General features: G+C 47.8%; 3 protein-coding genes across 4 annotated transcripts in view; 2 read left to right on the forward strand and 1 right to left on the reverse strand.

Moving 5' to 3' along the window:
* Positions 1 to 674, reverse strand: part of UNC45B (unc-45 myosin chaperone B) — a 42,358-nt gene extending 41,684 nt beyond the window's left edge. The window contains exon 1 of the mRNA XM_015407986.1: positions 418 to 674. The gene's annotated coding sequence lies outside the window, so the exon portion shown is untranslated. The remainder of the gene's footprint in view (positions 1 to 417) is intronic.
* Positions 675 to 5,067: 4,393 nt separating this feature from the next.
* Positions 5,068 to 22,941, forward strand: RAD51D (RAD51 paralog D). Its single transcript, XM_015407985.1, has 10 exons — positions 5,068 to 5,149; positions 9,171 to 9,232; positions 10,288 to 10,406; positions 10,954 to 11,035; positions 11,151 to 11,285; positions 14,670 to 14,765; positions 15,085 to 15,175; positions 16,048 to 16,118; positions 18,664 to 18,831; positions 22,612 to 22,941. Exons 1-10 carry the CDS (start codon positions 5,071 to 5,073, stop codon positions 22,939 to 22,941), a joined length of 1,233 nt encoding a protein of 410 aa, XP_015263471.1. The 5' UTR covers positions 5,068 to 5,070.
* The window catches only part of RFFL (ring finger and FYVE-like domain containing E3 ubiquitin protein ligase), a 58,024-nt gene continuing 57,802 nt past the window's right edge, over positions 22,889 to 23,110 (forward strand). Inside the window, exon 1 of one of the 2 annotated variants that reach the window (XM_015408006.1) lies at positions 22,889 to 22,912. The gene's annotated coding sequence lies outside the window, so the exon portion shown is untranslated. Of the gene's footprint in view, positions 22,955 to 23,110 lie in introns of both variants that reach the window. The other variant, XM_015408007.1, reaches the window with a different exon arrangement.

Below are 23,110 nucleotides of genomic sequence, written 5' to 3' on the forward strand. Positions count from 1 at the left end.
CTCCATATTTGGGCAGCTTCAAAGGGCCTCTGGGATTTATCACAGTCACCTGCCATGGCCAATGTGGTGGTGGTGGTGGTGGGGAAATGCTACCCCTGGCAATAATAATTAACGCCAATGTTCCCTCTAAACTGTGGAGTCTCGTGAGCAAAAATTCTACTTTGTGAGCTACTGGCATTAAAGTTGGGAGCAAGCGATTTGGCTCCTGCATTAATTAGTTTGCTCTGGAGCCATCCCTTCCTGAGCTGAGACAAAAATGTGTGAGCTGGAGGCTAAAAAACTGTGAGCTAGCTCACTCTAACTCAGCTTAGAGGGAATACTGCTTAACGCACCAACAAATCATACAATTGGTTTTTATTCCATGCTTTTCTTATAAACTCCCAGTCCATGCTCCTCTCTCCCCCAAACCTTCCTCACCTTGACAGCAGAACGTTCACTAGCCGGATGAGTTTTCCTTCGCCGAGCGCACGGCCTGCACCGTCTCCTCCCTCGTAGCACACTGATAAAGTCTGCCCTCCTGGATTTGTATGTTTATATATAGCTCAATGAAGTGGTCACGAGCCAAGGACTGCGGCACAGTGAGTGAGACCATAGGGGTGAGGGTCTAGCTTCCAGAGGAGCACCTCGCCTTTAAATCAGGAATAAATCACACATCTCAACCATTCCCTGAAACGAGCGTGTCAACAGCTGCATCAGGACACAGCAAAACTAGACAGCTGACTTTTAAATGGCAAATGCGCAAAGGCTCCGAGGGCCGCTCACCCTGCCGAAGAAGTGTGCAGACCCCTTTCCCATTCTATTTAAGGATGTGTCAGATATTTGAGATGACGGAACAAATGGCTTCCCTCCCCGGGGGGGGGGGGGGGGGGGGAAGAATCCCAGCAGCAGCTGCAACAGCCGGCGGGTCTCCAGTAACTTCGAGAACTTGCTCCAGGTTCCAAATCCCATTGCGACACTGTGGTCTTACTTAGGAAGAATGACAACTCCTTTCTCTTTTGCCATCAAGTCGTAGCCGACTTATGGTGACCCCATAGTAGGGGTGCCAGCCTCCAGGTGGGACCGGGGGACCCCCCAGCATTACAACTCATCTCCAGACTACAGAGGTCAGTTCCCCTGGAGACAACGGATGCTTTGGAGGGTGGACTTTAGGGCATCGGACCCCACTGAGGTCCCTCGTCTCCCCAGATCCCCCCCCCCCACAAATCTCCAGGAGTTTCCCAACCTGGATCTCGCAACCCCACATCCCTATCTCCCCTGCCAGTGGCCAGCGGGGACATGGCAACCCTACCCATTAGGGCTTTTCAAGGCAAGAGATGTTTCGGAGGTGCTTTACCGTTGCCTGGCTCTGTGTACTGGTATTCCTTGGTGGTCTCCCATCCAAATACTGACCAGGGCTGGCCCTGCTTAGCTTCTTAAATCTGATGCCCCCCCGAGGCTATTCCGGCATATTGCTACACTTTAAAGATCCCAAGACAACGCAGAGCGTTCACCTTGGCGAGACTTAACTCCTTCCCCTCTAAGGTGCTCTCTGGTCATTTCTTGGGACTTCCATTTTCGGAACGTGTTTGTGATTGTGGACAAGAGATGATAGAAACTATGGATCATATAATGCTTTTCTGCCCTAAGTGGAATAAGGAAAGAGAGAGATACATCATTCCCGTTATGAGAAAAGCAAAGCTTCCCCTCCTTCCTTGGGCAGTTTCACTGCTATTGTCTGATAACTTCCCTGACAATCAAACCACGGCTATAGTGGCTTCCTTTCTAGCTGCGGTGATTAAGAAAACAAATCTCCCTGAGTTTAATTAGTTTACTGCTGATAACTGTCGACCTATATACAAATTTGATAATTTTAAATGTGTGTTGCTGGGGGTTTTTTTGTTTTATTTTTGTTTTATTCTGTACAGTTGCTATGGCTTTCTTACTAAATCAGACGAGCCTGGGCTATCCAGGCCAAGGCTGTGACAGCACTAGTAATCCACAATAATGACATTCTCTAACAAGGCATCCCCCACCCTCATGAAAATAAGGACAAAAGAGAGGGAGTAGTTTATCAGGGACAGGGACCAGAAAATAGGGTATCACTTTGACGATGAGGGGAAACTCAAGCATATGGAGGGTTGCCAACTCCAGGCTGAGAAATTACTGGAGATGGGGGGGGGGGCAGGGGTTGGGGAGGGGAGAGACGTCAATGGGTTAAAATGCCATAGAGTCCACCCTCCAAAGCAGCCGTTTTCTTCAGGGGAACTGATCTCTGTCACCTGGCCACAGGCATGTGGACAGTAATTCTGGGAGGCCCCAGGTAGAGTGTGGCAAGGCAGTTTCTGACAACCTACAGTGTTGCCAGCCTCCAGGTAGTGGCTGGAGATCTGGGATTACAACTGATCTTCAGCTGACAACGATCTAGAGAAAATGGCTGCTTTGAAAACGGCCCACAAAAGCTTCAGTTATTTCCCAACCTGGAGCTGGCAACCCTAATTTAATGTCGGATGGACAATTATATCTCTCTGACTGAAAGAAACACCTATCTTCCTTGATTTTTTTTAAAAACAGTAAACAGGCAGACACAGAGCTCAAACTATTTCCCCTGGAGCCCCTGGGTGTGGCTGCTAGGAACTGGCATTCAGCGGTATACTGCCCCTGAGCATGGAGGTTCTACGCTCTGGTTTGATCTGGTCGCGATTCCATTATGGTTCATTTTCTTGTATGTATGTATATGCATGTGTACAGAAGCCCCTAGTGGTAATACAACCTAGCGCTGTCCTCTCTTTGTTCAAAATAAAACAGACGTCCGGGTGGCTTATCATTCCGGCACGAGCTTTCGCCGGCGGCCGCTCAGATGATCTCGTGTCTTCACACGCCTATTGGAAGGAATTCTTTGTATTTCCAGCAGGTGGCGCTAAAGGACCAAAGCATGAGTGGGTGGATGAGGCGAGCTCGCCAGTCTAGGAACAAAACATGCTATAGAGAGGTGCAAGAAAGAGACGCGGAGTTGCACGGAGGGGAATAAGTGGAGGCTTTAGCACTACGGAAGGAAAGCAGGTAGCCGGGTCTTGTTAATGCATTTGTGCTTTCGCAAGCAGGCCAGGTAGCTGAAAGTTCTTTTAACTTGGTGTTGTCTGTTGCATGCCTTTCTGTCCCCATTTTTTTTGCTGCTTTGCAAAAATCAGCGTCTGTTCAGAAAGTAGTAAGCGCCAGTGTTCCCTCTAAGCTGAGTTAGTGTTAGATAGCTCACCGTTTTTTTAGCCTCCAGCTCACACATTTTTGTCTCAGCTCAGGAAGGATGGCTCTAGAGGAAACTAATTTATGTAGTAGCCAAATCGCTCGCTCACAACTGTAATGCTAGTAGCTCACAAAGTAGGATTTTTGCTCACAAGACTCCACGGCTTAAAGGGAACATTGGTAAGCGCATATTATTATTGCTATCGATATTATTATTGCTCGCGGGAGGCGCTTTCTTTATGCTCTGTTTTTAAATTAAGTGCTGTTTCCGAAGAGACGCTTGACTGAAGCCTCTTTCTCATGCAGGTAAAAAAAGAAGAAGCAGGAGTCCAGGAGCACCTTCAAGACTAACAAAATTTGGGGCAGGGGAGGAGCTTTCCTGAGTCACCGCTCCCTTCTTCAGTGGTATCTGCTCACTTCTTCAAGTATCTGAAGAAGGGAGCAGTGACTCAGGAGAGCTCATCCCCTGGCACAAATTTTGTTCCTCTTGAAGGTGCTCCTGGACTCCTGCTCTTTACTGCTGCTACAGACAGAATAAAACAGCAGCTACCCATCTTGGTCTGTCTTCATGCAGGTAGTCTCCCCGGTTCCTGAGCTACACCTCAGGCCTTGGAGTGCCCTTCCTGATCCCCCACCCTCAATCCCTGCACATAGAAAAGTGAATTGTCAAGGAGAAAGCTTGTAACACCCCCCCACCCCCCTTGTGCTCACCTAACATTTTGGTGTGTGGTGGAGCTGGCCAGTGAAATCCACCCACTTCAGGTTAAAGGGGCAGAGGCCAGCCACAGGTTGACTTCCTGTGTGAGAACTAGGCCTCCGCGAGCGCTGGAAACTTGATCTGGATTATTTTTTTTTACCCTACATTGCTGCCCTAAGCACGTCTGCTCAGAATCGTGCTCAGGTCGTTTCAGAGGGGCTTGGGGCTTACTCTGAGGGAAGCGACTAGAATCTGGAAGAGCCAGGTTCGAACCCCCTCTCTTGCCGTGGAAGCTCGCTGGGCGACCCTGAGCCAGTCACACTCTCTCAGCCTAATTCGCCTCACAGGGTGGTTGTGAGGATAAAATGGAGGAGAGGAGAGAATGAAGCTGCTTTGGGTCTCCATTGGGGAGAAAGATGGGGTACAAGTGAAGTAAATAAAAACAAATTGTGCTGGCTGTGTGGGAAATGGGTGCATTCACAAGTGTATTTAATGAGGGTTTGCTGTTTACGACTGGCTGCAAAAACAGCAGAGACAATAAATAAATAAAAAGTTTAATGTGAATTAGTTTTCTCTGTGGCATGGTGTTACAATTGGGTCCCTGGCTGGAAAAGTATGGGGCTGCAGCTGCTTTGGGGGAGGGAGTTACACTTTAAAAAAAAATATTTTATTTTGCTTTTAATTCCCTTAATACAAGTTTATACAAGACATCATAACAAAGGAAGGAATAACATTTAAACTAATTTATCAAAGATAACCTACAACATGCCCAAGTTGGATTGATTTCTGATGTAACTATTGTCCTATCTTTATAATCCACTTGGGAGGGGAGGGAGTTACTCTTGATTGGGGAACCCATATGGGAGAGGAGGCTTGTATGGTACCCCTTTTGCCCCTACATTGCAGTCCTAATCCACACTGTGATCTTATCTGGGTCTCTGTTTCCTTTAAAAAAATACTGGGAGATTCAATTTACAGATCTCCCGACAAATTGTACAATTGATTCAAGGTATAATTAATAGCGTCGAACAGCAGTGTGATTTTTGTGTGTGTGTTGGTGTCAGTGTGGACTTCACCTGGTCTCGTTTCTTGGGGGTCCCAAAGCCATTCAGTACCCCGTGTTTTCCTGTCTAGGCTGAAATACCAGCAGAATCATGATCCTCCGTGTGGGACTCTGCCTTGGCCTCACGGCTGAGATGGTCCAACAGCTGAAGGACAACGGTGTCAGAACAGGTAAAGACTGGACCTCCTTAGGAGGAGAGGAAAAATAGGAAGGAACTTTGTGTCCAATTTGGGGGAAAGGTGTATTTAAAGTTTACAGGCAACCCTGCAGATGTCCCACAGCCAGTGTTCCCTCTAAGCTGAGTTAGTGTGAGCTAGCTCACAGTTTTTTAGCCTCTGGCTCACACCTTTTTGTCTCAGCTCAGGAAGGAGGGCTCCAGAGGAAACTAATTGATGCTGTAGCCAAATCACCTGCTCACAGCTTTAATGCCAGTAGCTCACAAAGTGGAATTTTTGCTCACAGGACTCCATAGCTTAGAGGGAACGTTGCCCACAGCCCTCTTTAAACCACCATGAGAGTCAGCATGGTGTAGTGGTTTAGAGTGGCATCTTCTAATCTGGACTTTGCTTCCCCACTCTTCCACATGAAGCCTGCTGGGAGACCTTGGGCCAGTCATCGTTCTCTCAGAACTCTCTCAGCCCTCTCTCAGCCCTCACAAGGTGCCTGTTGTGGAGAGAGAACAGGAAGGTGATTGTAAGCTGTTTTAAGACTCCTTAGGGTACAGAAAAGCGGGTATAAAAACCTACTCTTCTTTTTAAAATGCTTTTAAATAATATTTGTATAGCACCATCAAAGTCCATGGTGGTTCAGAAAATAATACAACTGAGAGAGCTGGGTCCCTGCTCTAAACGGCTTACAGTCTAAATGAATGGATGTAATTGGGTCCCCATTAGGGAGAAAAACAGAAGAAGAAGAGATTGGATTTATACCCCGCCCTTCACTCAGAGTCTCAGAGCAGCTTACAAACTCCATTCCCTTCCCCTTCCCACAACAGACACCCTGTGAGGTAAGTGGGGCTGACAGAACTATGGCTTGCCCCAGGTCATCCAACAGGTGCAAGTGGAGGAGTGGGGAATCAAACCTGGTTCTCCCAGATTAGAGTCCACGCTCCTAACCATTGCCCCAAACTGGCTCTCTGGATAAGAAGTATGCTAAATAAAGTCTGTATTAAATAGGGTTTGTATCGGACCAGAAGATTAAGATCTTTGTATTTTAGAGTTGTAATTAAGAATCCTTGGTTGTGACTCTCAAAACACATGGTCAAGTGGTGGAGCCATGGATACTAAGTGGGTGGCAACCAGCATCAGGTGTTGGTCTGATCAGCATAGGCGTAAACTATGGGGGGGGGGGGGCTTGGGCCTTCCCCGAATTTTTCCGGGGAAGATTTAGCCTCCCCTGGGAAACCAGGGCCAGGCAATATTGGGTTTAAACCTTTCCCCTGTGGGTTTTTCCCTCTGGGCTAGAAAGAAGGAAGTCAGGCTCACCTTCTTACAAATGCTAATTAAGCTAGCAGGATAGTCAGTGGGATGGTTAAACATCCCCCTTCCTTCTTCAGGCATATATGTGGATGTACCAAATGCTAAAGAATCTTTAGGAAGACACATCTCTGGAGACGGGAAAACCTGAGCGGGGAAAGAGATTTGATAACATTCCTTGCAACAGGAATGGCTGCTGGATCCATCAGGTTTTTGGTTGTATCTTTGCACGCTCTAGGTTAATAACTAAGGTTTACGATATTCAGAACATATCAATCCTTGAATATGTTTGGTGTCTGTTGGAAAAGAAAGGTCCTTAATCCTGTCTGTCTCCACCCACTTTCAATATAACAATAGTCAGACTACAAGCCTCTGTTGAGCCCAACATACTTACTGGGCTTCAATTTGCATTTGGGGGAAAATTGTGTCTCTATTTTATTTTACTTGGGTTTATATATCCTTGATTGAAAGTTGTTTTTTTCATGGTAGTGGAGGGATGTGTGTGCTTCAACCACTCCTAAACTCTACTTTCAATTTTCATTTCATTTTTAAATGGTAAGCCCATCTTCATGAACAAGATGGGGGGGGGGCATGCAGGTCAGAGGCCTTTTAAAATTTCCTTTTGCCCTGTGTGCAGCCCAGAGAGAATATTGGCAAGAAATGAACACTCTGTACATGTTTGTGCTCTTCATTTTGCCGTTACTTAAAATGGTGCAGTGCAGTTTCAAAGGGGCAACTGACTGGGATGTATAAAAGTAATGACAGAATTGCCCATTGGAAACAATGGGAGAGGCTTGAAGGACGATTGGAAATAATGGGAGCCAGGAATGCCAGTTGACTTGCATGGGCTCCACTGAAATACATTGCAGCACAAAAAAAGTTGCAAAGAAAATGCGGAATGAGTTTTCCATTAAGAGCTTTGGGCCCAGATAGGCGACTCTGGGACTGGAATGACAGCCCCCAGAGTGGAATGACAATCCCTAGCAATCTGTGATGCCGTAATTTAGTACATTTCAGTACAAAGTCACCCTTAGGAATAAGGCAGAAACCAGACTCCTGTAAATGAATGTGCAGGAAAACTTTTAAAATGTTCCCTTACAGGCTTTTCTGTGTTGCCTTCCTTACTGCCAAACTTGTGACCATTTGTTTATCTTATGCATATGGTATCTATATTTGCAGATCTCAAAGTGACTATTCTAAAAGTGAATTTTAAAAAGACACAGCAGGAGACCGCTGAGATACCACTATAACCACTGGACAACTCCCACCTTTTCCTGGGTTGGGGGCATGGCTGTGGGGGTTCCCATGCATTTCCAGGCCCAGGGGCATGGCTGTGGGGGTTCCCATGGGTTCCCAGCCCCCCCTAAATCCCACATGGCTCCACCTCCACAGATAGTGACAATGGCCTGTGATGTCACTGGCTCCTCCCTATGATGTCGCTGGGCCTCAGTTCTTCTAAGGACCTAGCATAGCAATGCCCCTGGGGGTTGGGGAGTTCATTCTGTGTCTTGTTAATTGCTATTGCATTCCTATCCCTGCTGTTATGCCTTTGCTGAAACGCTTATCTCTACAGATGTGCAGGAGGAGGGTGTGTTGTCTGGAGAGCTCCTATGTACCGTGGGAGACTTCGAGTTCTCAGCTTTAGCCACCTAACGGTTGCCTGACTTATCCCGTGCGCGGGAGGGTGCCTAATTGGCCAATGCCATGGCGGGGTGCATACAAAAACCCTATATCCTATTAGGCTCTACTGGCTGTGGCCATTCCTAACAGTGCCTGTGTTATTGCATCTATAGCTTTGCAATAAAAGTATAACCGTTCCTGAATGCGTGTACTTCGTTGTTAGCTGTGGGTTCTGACAGCCCCCCCCCCAAAAAATTGAAAGTCTACGCCCCTGCTGGTCAGAGTACATGACCCAATAAATCAGCGTTCTACTGATTCAAACCCCTTGGCTATCTAGCTCAATATTATTTATTGACTGATAGCAGTTTTCCAAGGATTCAGGCAGTGAAAGGCCTTTTCCAAGATTTGCTACCATTAACTGGAGACAGTGGCTTGAATCCAAACTAAATTTTCCACTACTGTTACAATGGGGATTTCACGGTGGTATACATGACCCACCTTGTCCTACTACAGATTGGGAGGCTGAGACTGAGGGGCTTGCTTAAGGTGCCACTGGATTAATCCATGTCAGAAACAAGATCTGAACCCACAACTTCTTGAATTGTATTTCCCCCCCCCCTCGTAGGCAACAGAACACTCTGCTGTTGTTGTTCTCTAATGCATGTTGAAATCAAATCCCAAATTGCTTTATTACTTTTTTTTTAAGCGTAATTTTATTTTTTGTTTTAAGATATTCCAGTTTGCAGAGGGGTCAGGTCTGCCTTGAGGAGGTGGGAGAGTGTGCTATCTTCAGAATATTTTAGGAGGCACTGTAAAGCTGTTTTATTCTTGAGAACCTTTCATGGGCTTTAAACTGTTGGGATTTGGGGTGAGAGGTGGGTTGATGTTTATTTTATCGTATTTTTTATGCTTTTAATCTTGGTTATATACATGGCTTTGGGCCACAAGGGGAAAGTGGGTATAAATATTTACATAAAATAGAATGCACACAAAAATAATCAGTAGGGCAGATATCTGCCATAGCAGGGGATACGTCTAACACAGTAATTGTATTATTATGTCAATTTGTTTCTCTCCCTCAAATTTTTCTTTGTAGTGATGGATCTTGTCTCATCAGATCTGGAGATGATTGCCCGGAAATGTTCTTTATCCTACAAGGTGAGTGTTGGCCACTGAAACACGCTGTCTTACTACAGGCTGCGGCCACACGGAGCATTAGGCATGCTAGAGAGACAGAAGATAGGCGGATTTTCCGGGCGCGATCTCACCGCCACATCTGGGAAGCGTAGAGCTCCCGTGGCGAACCCGAGGCTTCCTGCTAAAACTAGTACCTCGGAGGTACTAGTTTCCGGTAACTGCGGGGCAAGGGCGGATGTCTGATCGGGTTTCCGGTGGTAGTTCCGGCGCCCGCCCATGCCCCCTCGTATAAAGGGTTTTTTCCCCCCAACTGTCCATGGGATGCACATGAGCACCCAACAAGGCATGCACACACTTTGGTGTCCGGAGAAAAAACACACCCATTTGCCGCACCGCTTCTTTGCCGCGGCGCAGGATTGTGGTGTGCTCGGCACCTCCCCCCTACCACGGGACCTCCACGGTACGTCTGCTGGCACAACCGCGCATTATTTTGCTTCGGGGCAAACAGCCACGCTTCCCCCCCGCATTTTCCTGCCCGTGTGCCCGTGGCCACAATTGTGTTTTTCAGCATGCATTACAGTTTTTGTCTTGTTGACTGAGTTCCAGAGCAAGAGGAACTCTGCTGAGGTCCTGCGTACTACTAAAGATTGGGAATCTGGCTGTTAGAGAAACTAATAATAAACTAACTCTTGCTTCCTACCTGTGGCTAAGACACACACAGTCTTTTAGATAATAGGGCAACGTGACTACAGGTCCTAGTGGCAAATTATACCCTTTAAGTTCATAAATAATATTCAGAAATTGTTCCTGAGAAAGTTGGCTAATAGAACGGGGCCAAGATCCATATCTGGGTGGAGATGACAGGGCTAAACCCTGATATGCCAGGCAGTTGCTGTGCCAGTGGGTTGTGAGCCCCTCCTCATTAACAGATGGTCTCTTGGGCAGGATATTGACTAGGATAATCTTTGTTCTTTACATTCCTAGTACCGTTTCACCCCAGAAGTCTATGCTTTGGTTGGAGCCCTTCTGGTCTAAGACCTGAGCTCAACTTTGGTCTGCCTTCGTTTTTTTTTAAGGCCTTGGTTGCTGTTCGGCGTGTGTTGCTGGCTCAGTTTTCTTCCTTCCCTGTCAACGGTGCCGATGTCTACGAAGAACTCAAGAGCTCCACTGCCATCTTGTCTACGGGGAGCAAAAGGCAAGGAGGTTCAGTCCCACCCAGGTCCTTATTGACAATTATGATCTCAAATTGGACCTTGTATCCTTCTAGGGCTTTGGTCACAAAGATGCCAAAGGGTGGAGTGTTCCCACGATGTAGAGAATAATGGCCAGTGGTGTCTTCTGATTTTTACTGGAAATTCATTGCAATGAATAGAGGTGAAGCAAACCAAGCCAGTTTGGTGTAGTGGTTAAGTGTGCGGACTCTAATCTGGGAGAACCGTGTTAGATTCCCCACTCCTCCACTTGCACCTGCTGGATGACCTTGGGCAAGCCATAGTTCTGATAAGAGCTGTTCTTGAAAAAGAGCAGATTCTGTCAGAGCTCTCTCAGCCCCACCTACCTCACAGGGTGTCTGTTGTGGGGAGGGGAAGGGAAAGGAGTTTGTAAGCTGCTCTGAGACTCCCTTGGGTAGTGAAGGGAGGGGTATAAATCTGATCTCTTTTCTTCTTCTTCTCAATGATCCCCTTTGCAAGGGATAAAGGTATTCCCAATTCTGTTTGGTTTCTCATCTGTTCCTCTTTTAGTTTAGACAAGCTTCTGGATGGCGGCTTGTACACTGGGGAGGTGATGGAGTTCACGGGATCACCTGGGAGTGGTAAAACTCAGGTAGGCAGACTTTGGAGCGAAACGTCTGGCAAGAGACACTGCTTTCCCATTTTGAATTAAATATTTTGATCTTGCTTTTTGGTCGTCATATTTTTCTCCTGCTGTCTGTTTCTAGGCGTGCCTCCACATTGCAGCAAATGTCTCCAAAAGCCTCAAGCAGGGTGTGCTGTATATCGATTCTACCGGGGGGTTCACAGCCACTCGCTTGCTGCAGCTGCTCCAGGGCAGGACGGAGGCTGAGGAAGGACAGGTCAGTGTTTGCTTGGCAGGGCCAGAAGGCGTCCTCATGTGCCGATGCGCAGACGCACAGGACGCATGTTTTAGTTCAAGGCGTATGCAAAGCACATTGGGTCAGGAATGGAATCATTGGGGGTGTGGTATCCGCTTGGGAAATGGCGGACGCCAGATAAACAAGCTCTAACCTTCCCCTTGGATCCCCTCCGACATAACAGGCAGCAGTGGAGCTTATAAGCACCCAGAATATGGGTAAGACTGGCGGAGCATGAGTCAAGGCAGGGGAAGCTGAAACTCCCGGCTTTAAAACTTTTTTTAACACTGAAATGGACGGCGGGGCAGCTAGAGGGAGCCAAAGGGCCAATTCCAAGATGGCCGCCGAAGACAGGAGTCAGACGATTGTACAAGCAAACCTTACCAAACAAGATTTAAAGGAACTACTTTGGTCTTTTAAAAATGAAATGCTTGAAAATATAAATGACATGCTTAAACCGATGGTGGAGCAGTTGGAATCAGTGTTCCCTCTAAGCTGAGTTAGTGTGAGCTAGCTCACAGTTTTTTAGCCTCCGGCTCACACATTTTTGTCTTAGCTCAGGAAGGAGGGCTCCAGAGCAAACTACTTTATGCAGTAGCCAAATGGCTCGCTCACAACTTTGACGCCGGTAGCTCACAAAGTAGCATTTTTGCTCACGAGACTCCACAGCTTGGAGGGAGCATTGGAATCACTTCAGCTTTCTATGCAGAAGGATTGAAACAGCAATCACTAATCAAGAGCAGGGTTCCCTCTAAGCTGAGTTAGTGTGAGCTAGCTCACAGTTTTTTAGCCTCTGGCTCACACATTTTCATCTTAGCTCAGGAAGGATGGCTCCAGAGCAAACTAATTGATGCAGTAGCCAAATCACTCGCTCACAACTTTAATGCCAGTAGCTCACAAAGTGGATTTTTTGCTCACAAGACTCCACAGCTTAGAGGGAACATTGATCAAGAGTACATCAGAAAATGGCAACACAATGAATCGTGGGCAAGAGAGAGAATCTTTACCCTGGAGTTTAAAGCTAGAGAGTGCTTCCTCAGATTCAGAGGATTTGTGGAACAGTCGGAGAGGACAACTGAGCTGACGACCTGTGTTTCCTCTTGGTTAGCCACCACCCTCCAACTTGAAGAAGGGGTAGCCCTGATGGTGGTTAGAGCCTATCGTTTGGGACCACTCACTTCAGATCATCGTAGAGGACCTCGTGACATTCTGGCGGAGTTCTTAGATTTGCGTACTAAGAATCGCATACTCCAGGAAGCTAAAACGAAAGGCAGTCTTAAGCTTATCAATGAGGATATCTTTATCTTCCCTGATGTTCCTTCAGATGCCTTGTGAATTCGGAGAGTGTTAAAACCCATTACACAACATCTGAATGAAGCTGGAATACGATCAGGGGTCATTTTGTAGAAAAAGAGGTGCAGGAGCTCATTAGCATACCTTATTTGCATATGCCACACCCCCTGACATCACTGGAAGTGTGTCAGAAGGCAACACCCATTGCTCAGGCTCCACTGGACTGTTTTGGATTGCTAGCTTGGGGGGGCGGGGTGAGACGTGTAGATCTGTCCTCGCAGAGGAGGGAGAGCTTGTACCTGAATAAAACTTGGTCTTAAAGTTGTCACTGGACTGTTTTGGACCGGCGGGCCGGGGGGAGAGCTCTGCAACTTACCTGGCTGCTTCTTGCTCTGACTGAGGGCCTCTGGGAGCAGGGGGTGGAGCTTGTTGTATGTGCCCGTCCCCTGGGCTTTTTACTGCCGGAGCTCTGCTCCTGTGCGCTCCTGTAGGAAATGACCCCTGAATACGATACAGATGGCTGCAAACTGGTTTCAAGTCAGACATCAAGGAGTTAACTACCAAGCTGATGACATCGACTCTGGGACAGACTTACTAAGAGCCATCAGGACTGAAGCATCACGTGACGCCAGTTCTTTTTTATCAGGAATCTCTTTTGTCAGTTGTAATATTTGTGGGTGCTTGTAAAGAACCTTTATTGTATATATTGTTGGTTTTAAAAAGTTTCCAGTGTGGCGTGGGTTAAGAGGGTCAGACGGGGATCCAAGAGACCCAGATTTGAATCCCCACTTGTGCCATGGAAGCCCGCTGGGTGACCTTGGGCCAGTCACAGACTCAGCCTAACCTACCTCACAGGGTTGTTGTGAGGGTCAACTGGAGGAGAGGAGAAGGATGTAAACTGCTTTGGACCCCCACTGGGGAGAAAGGCAGTGTATAAATGAATTAATTGAATAGATGAAACAATCTGTTTTGGTGCTGCGCAAGAAAGGACTATAAATGAAGCAAATAAATAGTTCTGCGGAAGGGAGACATATTTGCAACCCACCTGCTCTTCTAGGGCCGCCGCTAGCCAATAGAGGCTGCAGATTACGGATAAAGAATGAAGCTGGATCAGGATCACCTTTTCCTACTTACTTGCTGTAGCTAGTCAGCGGGGTGCCAGTTTCTCTCCTCGCTGAGCACTAGTGTGTTGCGGTGGTTCTTTCAGAGCTCTTCTCTCAAGCGCAGTTCTCGAAAGAGCTCTCTCAGCCCCACCTACCTCACAGGTTGTGGGGAAGGGAAAGGAAAGGAGATTGTAAACCACTCTGAGATTCCTTCGGGTAGTGAAGGGCGGGGTTTAAATCCAATCTCCTCCTCTTCTTCCTCATGGATCTACCAGACAGAGAGCAAAAGAGGGAGACAGAGAGCGAAAGAGGGAGACAGAGAGCAAAAGAGGGAGAAAGAGGGAGACAGAGAGCGAAAGAGGGAGACAGAGAGTGCACAGGGTTGGAAGCCTCTTGGTTCCTTTTAGTTCTGTGGCAACAAAGGGGGTTCCTCTGGACTAGAATCTTGTACTGCTTTTTGAACTGAAGCTGTGAGGCTGCTAGAGTGCCAGATTGCACTTCAGGAGATGCTCTTGTCGCTGAGCTGTGAATCGGCAATTCATGAATTTGGTCTCTGGCTTGAATGAGGCAACTGGTTTTGTTGCGCTCATGCGCAGCCTCAGCCCCAAATGAGCATGTGTCATAGGGGGAGATCCAGTGTGGTTGTAGTAGTTAGAATGTTACAGGATCTGGGAGACCCAGGTTCGAATCCCCACTCATGCCATGGAAGCTTGCTGGGTGACCTTGGGGCAGTTCCATACTCTCAGCCTAACCTACCTCACAGGGTTGTTGTGAAGATAAAATGGAGGGGGGGAGAGCAATGTAGCTGGTGTGGGTCCCATTGGAGCAGAGTGTAAATGAGGTGAATAAAATAACACTAATGCATCTGCCTTGCGTTCAAAAGTGCTCTTAAGTGTTGTTTTCTGTGTGCAGAATACTGTGCCTCTCCTTGCCCATGTCCCCTGCCTGTTTGATCCTCTCCTCTTTACAGGTGGAGGCGCTTCAGAGGATCCAAGTTACTCGCGTGTTCGATGCCTACAGGCTGCTGGATGTCTTGCATGAGTTCCGGAGCACCGTGGCTCAGGAGGTGGGAGCCCCGCGGATCAGAGCCCCTGATAACCTCAGAGGTGTATTTTGCAAATAAACAAAGAAAAAGGGCCAGGCCATCTTCCTTAGTCCTTCACCAGTGACCGGGTTCAGCTTGTTCTGAAGCCCGCGGCCTGCCAGAGGTCGACCAAGGATGCCTGGTCCATGTGCTCCCAGGGAACTCTGGGACAAGATGACATTTCCTGATTGGGACTTTGGGTGTGGTGTATTCTTGGGTGGGTCCTTGTTTCTGGCTGTGTCTGCTCTCTGTCCATTTCCTTTTCTTCACTGGCCTTTTGGTTCCCTGTGGCTTTCAGCAGGTTATTAGGGCGTCTGCGCCGGTGAAGATTCTAGTGGTAGATTCTGTCTCCGCTGTGATTTGCCCTCTTTTGGGAAGCCGGCAGCCTGATGGTGAGTATTAGAAGTTTCTATCTGTCTTTCTTCCCATGAGCACTGATATTGTTTGCAGCCCCATTGTTGTGCAGGGGTCTTTAAACTGAGTAACAACTGGGGGGAAACAGGCAGTTGCCCTTCCCGTTCTGAAAGGCAAGAATCTCCTCGCCCCCAAGTCCTTCCTTGCCTTTGCATTGTTTCTCGACAAGCTGACCTCGACCCTTCACCTCCGGCCATGAGAATGTTTGTGAATGTTCTGTGACATCTCAGTAGCTCAGCTACAGGCCAGAGAGAATATGCAGGCAAGGACAAACAACAAGGAGGGGTTTTTTGGAAGGGGGCTTGGCATACGTCTAAAATACACATCACATTATGGGAGTGGTAATCCCTCCAGAATATCACAAGCCACCATATCTAGGTTACTGGAAGTTCTGACTGTATGCTGTATGTCGAATGATGGCTTTGTTGCAAAAGGCATTGCTTTTTTGGGGAAAAGGTAAAGGTAAAGGTTCCCTTGCTCGAAAGCCAGTCGAATCCGACTCTAGGGTTGCGGTGCTCATCTCCGTTTCAAAGCCGAAGAGCCAGCGCTGTCCGAAGACGTTTCCGTGGTCATGTGGCCGGCATGACTAAACACCAAGGCGCACGGAACGCTGTTACCTTCCCACCGAAGTGGTACCTATTTATCTACTTGCAATTTCTTGCTTTCGAATTGCTAGTTTGGCAGGAGCTGGAACTAGAGACGGGAGCTCACTCCGTCATGCGGCACCCGGGTCTCGAACTCCTGAACTACCGACCTTCCACCGCCTGCAGTTCAGCGTCTTAACCACTTGAGCCACCGCAGCTCAATGTTATAAATGTATTCTGGATGCCAGGGCTATTTCTTTCTATAGGCATGGCCCTCATGATGCACGTGGCTCGGGAGCTGAAGACGCTGGCCAAGGAGCTTGGAGTGGCTGTTGTGGTGAGTGCTCCCCTCCCCCTGTACCCCATCATGAATGGACAAAGCTGCCTTATGTAGAGTCCCTCTAGCTCAGTACTGTCTATCTGACTGGTAGCAGCTTTCCAGGGTCTCGGGCGAAGGTCTTTCTGAGCACCTGAGATTCTTAACAGCAGCTATCTAGGATTGGAAATGGGACCTTCTGCATGCAAAGCAAGGGCTTTGCCACTGATTTATGGTCTTGTGAGCCAATGGACATTTTTTCACCACTGCCAAAGCTGGAGCAGCTGTGTGTGTGTGTGAGAGAGAGAGATCTGTTCAAGTATGCGCCCTAAATGTGTAAAAATAAAGGAACCCAAGATCCCACCGTCTTTATGGAAATTTGGGTTCTGAAATGAAACTAATGGCTCTTGCTGGTCTGAAACAAAAGTCAAACACTAGGGACCCCAAGCGTAAGTAGTATGCAAAAACATAAACCGCAAGTTTATACTTTTGCAAGTCTAAAACAAAAGACAAATCCATCTAGCTTAGTAATCGTGTTTACAAGGCAAGTCAGTCAGGTGTTTTGGGGAAGTGGACAAGCAGGATGTGATGCTAAGGTCCTATTGTTGTCTTGTTCTCTGTATCAGTTGGAGATGCTTGAACTCTCAAGTATTTGGAGGAGCCATAGCTAAATGGTAGAGCATCTGCTTGGCATGCAGAAGGTCCCATGTTCAGACCCTGGCAACACTAGATGAAAGGAGCAGGCAACAGGAAAACCTCTGCCTGAGACCCTGGAGAGCCGATGCTGCCCGTCTGAGTAGACACTACTGACCTTGATGAACCAGTGGTGTGGTTCAGTAAAAGTCAGCTTCATGTGTTCATGTGTGTTGAAGTCTGTGGTATGAATTCATTAAACCAGATTCAACCGGCTTGAATGTGGTTGTATCATGTCACAGAGATGGAGCCAGCCCTCCATCCCTGAGAACCTTGGGAACTGTAGTTATATGGGTGAAGTTGAACGCTCTTTTGTTAAGGATGATTATCGTACAGTCCTAAAAATGTTAGGTTTGCATGTCAGCCTGTTTCCTAGAACTGCAATTCGCAGGCCTCCAGTAGGCCTTTTTATGCACTCTCTTAAGTGGGATCTAAATTTTAAACTCTGCCTACTTGCCTGCTTCCCTTTTGACTTTGCTTATGGTCCAACCAACTATAGCCTGCCAGTTTTTTAAAAAAATATATTTATTTATGCATTTTGATTTCTTAACCGCCCTTCCCTGCTTGCGCGGGGCTCAGGGCAGTTTACAACAACATAAAATCCAATACAATCTTAAAACCAGTTAAAACTACAGAATTTAGTATTAAAACATTCAACACAGGCTGCGGTCACACGGAGCATTAGCCACGCTACTGAGACGGATGATAGGCGGATTTTCCAGGCACGATCACACCGTGACATCTGGGAAGCGTAGAGCTCCCCTGGCGAACCCGAGGCTTCCCGCTGAAGATGCGGAGTTAAAAACTAGTACCTCCGAGGTACTAGTTTCCGGAAACCGCGGGGCAAGGGCTGGCGTCTGATCGCGTTTCCGGTGGTAGTCCGTGGCATCCGGCGCCTGCCCATGTCCCATCGCAAAGTTCCCCCCCCCAAGTCTCCACAGGTTGCGCACAAGCACCCAACGGCGCATGCGCACAAAGAGGAAAGTGAAAGTTCCGTTGCTCCGCAGAATCGCGCATGCCGTTGGTGAGATCGCGCCACTTCTTTGCCGCGCTGCAGGAGCATCGTGTGATCGCCACCTCGCCCCTACCCACGGGACTTTGACGGGACCTGTGATCGGGTGGCCGCGTGTTATTTTGCTCCGGTCCAAACTGCCACGCTCTCCCCCCCCCCCCTTTACGGCCCATGTGACCGGGATCACAGATATTTAAACAAGATGGCATATTTAGCATTCATATCTTCATGGGAGGGAGGGGAGGGTGCCGGGCAGATGTAAAGGAACTGTCGCTGGCCTCAACCGAAGGCTTGGCAGAACATCTTTGCCTTGCATGCCCTGCGGAATTTTAATAGATCAGACAGCACACAGATGTCATTCAGCAGAGAGTTCCACCAGGCTGGGGCCAAGGCTGAGAAAGCCTTTGCCCTGGTCAAAGCCAGCCGGATATCTTTGGGGCCGGGAATCACCAGGAGATTCTTATCTGCTGATCTCAACGCCCTTCGTGGGACATTCTGAAACTTTTACCCCCTAAAAGCAAAGATAACCAGATTTTGTACATGTTTTTAAAAAGTGATTGGTGAATTGGGCCCATCTTCCTGTGGAACATGTTATCTTCTTTCTAGGCAAACTCCTCAAATCTTATGACTCACTGCCTTAATGTTGACATGAGAATTTTCATTCCAAGTGTTAAGCTTCTTCTGTTTGTTCGGTGGTTTTTTGGGCGAAAACCTCCTCTTGTTCACCCAAAATCATATCTGTTTTCTTCTGAAGTGTCATTTTTTGGTCCAGAAGGGGTTGGGAGCAACTGCCTTGTCTACCTTCTCGACATACAGAGTGGTGGAGCAATTGCAGAGGTGGAGCTAGCCATTTTCTTTCAGGTGACCAATCACGTGACTCGAGATGCCAGCAGCGGGCAAATCAAACCAGCACTGGGTCGTTCCTGGAGTTTTGTGCCTAGTAGTCGCGTGCTGTTAGAGAACGGCAAGGAATCTTGCGGGAAAACCAGCGGCTGTCGAATTGCGTCCTTAACAAAATCTCCTCGGCAGGTGAGGACACCCGAAGATTGTCTCTTGGGGGCCACAGATGATAATCTCGATATGTGTGCAAGAGCCCTGACAGGAAAATGGCTAACCATTTGTGTTTCTCTGTGGAGCTACAGAGCATCACTTAAAGTGGAGGGGGGAGCATTGGAGCCTGTTTTTCTATCAGAGATGCTCTAGGCTGGTCTGCATTGGGCAGGCAGTTGGACGAGGTGGTCTGTATGGCCCCTCCCAACTCTATGATTCTGTGCCAGAAATAGAGGCGTGTGAAAGGCTGTTTAGACCCACTCGGCCTAGACTCTGGGCTGTTGGCTCCCTGCTATGGCCCCACAGGTTGGCCACTGCTATGATCAGATCCTTTGGGAAAACTAGGTTGCACACTTTTGAAATAAGAAACAATGGCCATTGTTTTGCCCCACAGTGGTTTGGCTTGCTCTGTACTGGAACAGAGGTCTCAGTTATGAGCAGCCCCATAGACAGAAAATTTGTGGGGGAGGAGCACATGGGGGGGGGCAGACCAGAAGCGGCAGGGCGGCTTTCCTTTCCTTCCCCAGGTGGGGAAGGCAAAGGGAGCTGCCCTGCCACTTCTGATCAGTTTCACTCCCCAGGGATCAGCTGTTAGGTTGAACAGCTGGTTGGCCTGGAGTGAAACTAACCAGAAGTGGCAGGGTGGCTTCCCTTTCCTTCTCCAGGCCCCCTGCAGCGGTGGGGAGGCTGGGGGAAGGAAAGGGAATCATAGAATCATAGAGTTGGAAGGGATCTCCAGGATCATCTAGTCCAACCCCCCATCAGTTGCTGAACACCTGGGCTGATGTGGGGGTGAAACTGACCGGAAGTGGCAAGGCGGCTTCCCTGGAAGAGCCATCGAGGCCACAGAGAGGCAGGGGTAAGGGGCATAGCACACCGGACATGGGGGGGGGGCGGTGTCTGGCATCTTCCCATGGTGGGGCAGGGCTCATCTGTGGTGGGGCTCCGCCCCCAAATGCCCCACCATGGCTACAAGCCTGGTTATGAGGTAAATCTGATACCCCAGGTTTTGAGTGTTAATGCCTCGTTTTCTGCCTTTTTTATACTACTCAAGGCATCTTAGGATAGGCAGGCGGTAACATTTAGTTTTCTGGATAGCCCTTTAAAAATGAACCACTGTCTTTTGATAGCACATTTTTCTTATCTTTACAGCCAGTTGGGATTCAGGTGGATCTGGACCTTGAGAACTGGGAACCAGCGGAAGGTGCTAGTTAACAACTGAAGAAGGAGCGTAATGGAAGATACTCACAGGTGTGGGTTTTAAGCCAACTGGCAGCCTGCCTGGAGGCTGGCTCTCTTGTATCTCGGGAAGTGCAAGTTGCAGATGTCAGCATGGAGAGGGATGGCCCAGGTGTTCAGAAGAAGGGGAAAGGAGGGAGAGTTCCTCTCTTTTGTCTCTGTGCATTGGCTCCCCCTCAGCTGGAAATGGCTGTGAGTTAACCATCTTAAGCTGCAGCACTCGGATTCAAGTAGGTGGCAGCCCGCAGCCAAATTGGTTTTCTCACTTTGAGCAAGCAAAAAAGTCCCTTAAAAAAAGAAAAGAAAGAAAACAGTTAGCCTAACAGAAGACACCCATACTGGAAAATTGCCTGGAGCTGTCAGTCAAATTAGCTGGATGCGGAATGCTTTTCAGATTGCATTGTTCTCACAGACAACAGTTGAAGTGGTAAATGGGTATTTATGTTGTGTTGTTTTGGTTTGCAGGTGGGGGATTTCGCCACTGAATGTTTTTATATATATATTTTTTAAACAGTGCACGGTAGTTTATCGTTTTCATTATGCAGGAAATGGATTTGGATGGAGCAGCGTTGCCTCATTTATTTGTTTTACTGAATTTATACCCTGCTTTTCTCCTCAGTCGGAACCCAAAGTGGCTTACATAGTTCCCTGTTCTCCGCTTTGTCCTCGCAACAGCCCTATCAGATAGGTTAGGTTGAGAGTGTGTGGCTGGCCAAAGGTCATCCATTCCATGGCGGGGGGGGGGGGGGGTGAAATTTGGGTTTGACTACACCACACTGGCTCTCAGTGCCTGCCTGCAATATGAAGTGGTTCAGTCCAGGTACAGAGTTACCAGCTTGTCTGGCAAGCATTCACCTCAGTATGATGTGGATTGGATATTAGGCCGCCTTCCTTGGCTTTTTACAAAGTTTGTGCAGAACAGGGAAATCACTTACCATTTAAGTAACAGGGCAGCTGGAATTTGCTGGGAGGCCTGGGGTTACTGGAATTTATGGGAGGTCCCCAAGCCAAGACAGGGTTGCTACTATTTCTGGAATATTAAGAATATGATTAACGATATAAAAATGTTCTCAGTGAACAGAATTTTCCTCTGCATATATTCATGTCTGGAAGAGCGAGCGGTCCAGTCAACTGATTAGATGGTGTTAATCTTAGTGGACCAAAGCCAGGTTTAAAAGGTTGCCAAAATGGGTCAGTTATCCTTTTTGGGGTGGGTGCAGCTGTGATCTTTGGGTTTTGGCAGAAACCCAAATAATAGTAGAAAGTGCCTTTGTGTCTTGCTATATAGGGTGGTGCCTGAGACAGATTTTATATGGAAATACTTTAAATGCTCCCATTCAGTTTGAGGCTCACCGGATAATCTTCGGTCAGTCCGTCTCTCTCACCTTAATTTACCTTGCAGGGTGGTTGTGAGAGTAAAACGGTGGAGGGAAGAATGATGGATGCCACTCTGAGCTCCCTGGAGGAAGGATGGGATAAAAATGTATTAGTATTACGATCAAATAAAGCAGTACCCAAGTGTATGAGCTTTATGGAACTTTTCCCCTCAGGCTGAATATTGCTCCATATCCAAGTGATTAAGACTCTGTGGATGACATTTTTGAACATGGACGTTACGTGACTAGACCTTATCTTTTGCTCAAAATGGCTGCTGTGAGAAGGTGGTGACCTAGATTTATAAAAGTCCATCCATCCATTTGGCCTCCCTTTGGCTTTTCCATGTAATTGGGAGTGAATTAATATTATGGAAGAAGGACAAAAGTATCTTCCCTCAGTCATTTTTGTAGGGGATGGATGTGCTGTTTTTCCTCATGAATTTTGTTTTCTGCCATCCAGTTTCCTGTCCTTGCAGTTGTTTACTGTATTTTTGTTTGTACGGGATATGTCTGTTTATATCTTAACATTTGTAAATCTTACATTACTGGAAGTTAAAGGATGTATATTTTTTGTATTTGTCTTCGGTATTTTTATGTTTAGTAAAATTCTAGGGCAAGGTGTTCTTGAGCTGGCTTTCAATAAAAATGTAATGCTGATTACAATAATAGCATCATGATATTTGTGGTTAATGGCTTAAAAATAGTAGTCAATTTCACAGCACTTAGCAGTCTGCTTTTCTTAGACTTGAGACATGTTACAATTAAAATATTTGAAACCCAGGAACTGGCTTGCCTGATTAGGATAGAAGGCTTAATTTTTATTTTTTTCTTCAAAAATATTTGTAAAGAAAAATATTTGGAAATGGATCCTGCCTTTTCAGCAGTTGGGGTCGGCCCCGGAATTTCTCCTCTTGTGCCATTCTTAAAATAAAGCCAGCTTCTACTTAAAATCCTTGCAATTGAAAAAACCCTCCTCCCAGTTAAACACCTAAAGGGCCTTTTAATAATGTATTTAATTGTTTCGTGATTTTTGTTCGGTCTCAACACCAGTGGATTCGAACTCGCAGATTCTCCACTTTTTCGCCTCTGACAAGAATTGTCACCTCCGTGTGGCTAGAGTGGACGGCTGGTTTCGCTTTTCTAGACAACCGGCTTTTCTAGCCTTAACCCTCTTCTCTATGGCTCGAGCCACTCTGGCGCGGCCCTTGTCTCTTCCCCCTTCGTCCCCCGCCTCTTCGTCCGCGTGACCAACGCTCGGCCCCGCCTCCCTACGTTGCCATGGCAGTGGTCCCCGCCGCTGCGCATTGTGTGGCTGGCGGGCCGGGCGAGGGGTGGAGCATGGAGGCCGGGCTCCGCCTCTGCCCGGCCCGGACCTCGCCCACTCCTCTCCCGCTGGCTCAGTCAGTCTGAGTTTGGCCTGCTGTGGAGGAGGACGCGAAGCGGAGGTGAGGAGGGGCGAAGGACGGACCCTTAGCCGGCTGTACCATGTAAGGAGAAAAAGGGGGGGAGCCAGTTAGGTTCAACGAGCGGCCAGTGGGAGGGGCAAGAGGACGGAGCTGAGTGCTGGGGTGCCAGCCGGTGGGAGGGGCTTGCTGGGGAGGGGCGGGAAGTGGGGGGCAAAAGGGGGTCAGCAAAGTTGATGA

This window comes from Gekko japonicus, unplaced genomic scaffold (genome assembly GCF_001447785.1).
Source record: "Gekko japonicus isolate JY-2015 unplaced genomic scaffold, Gekko_japonicus_V1.1 scaffold1, whole genome shotgun sequence".
Taxonomy (NCBI): Eukaryota; Metazoa; Chordata; class Lepidosauria; order Squamata; family Gekkonidae; genus Gekko; species Gekko japonicus.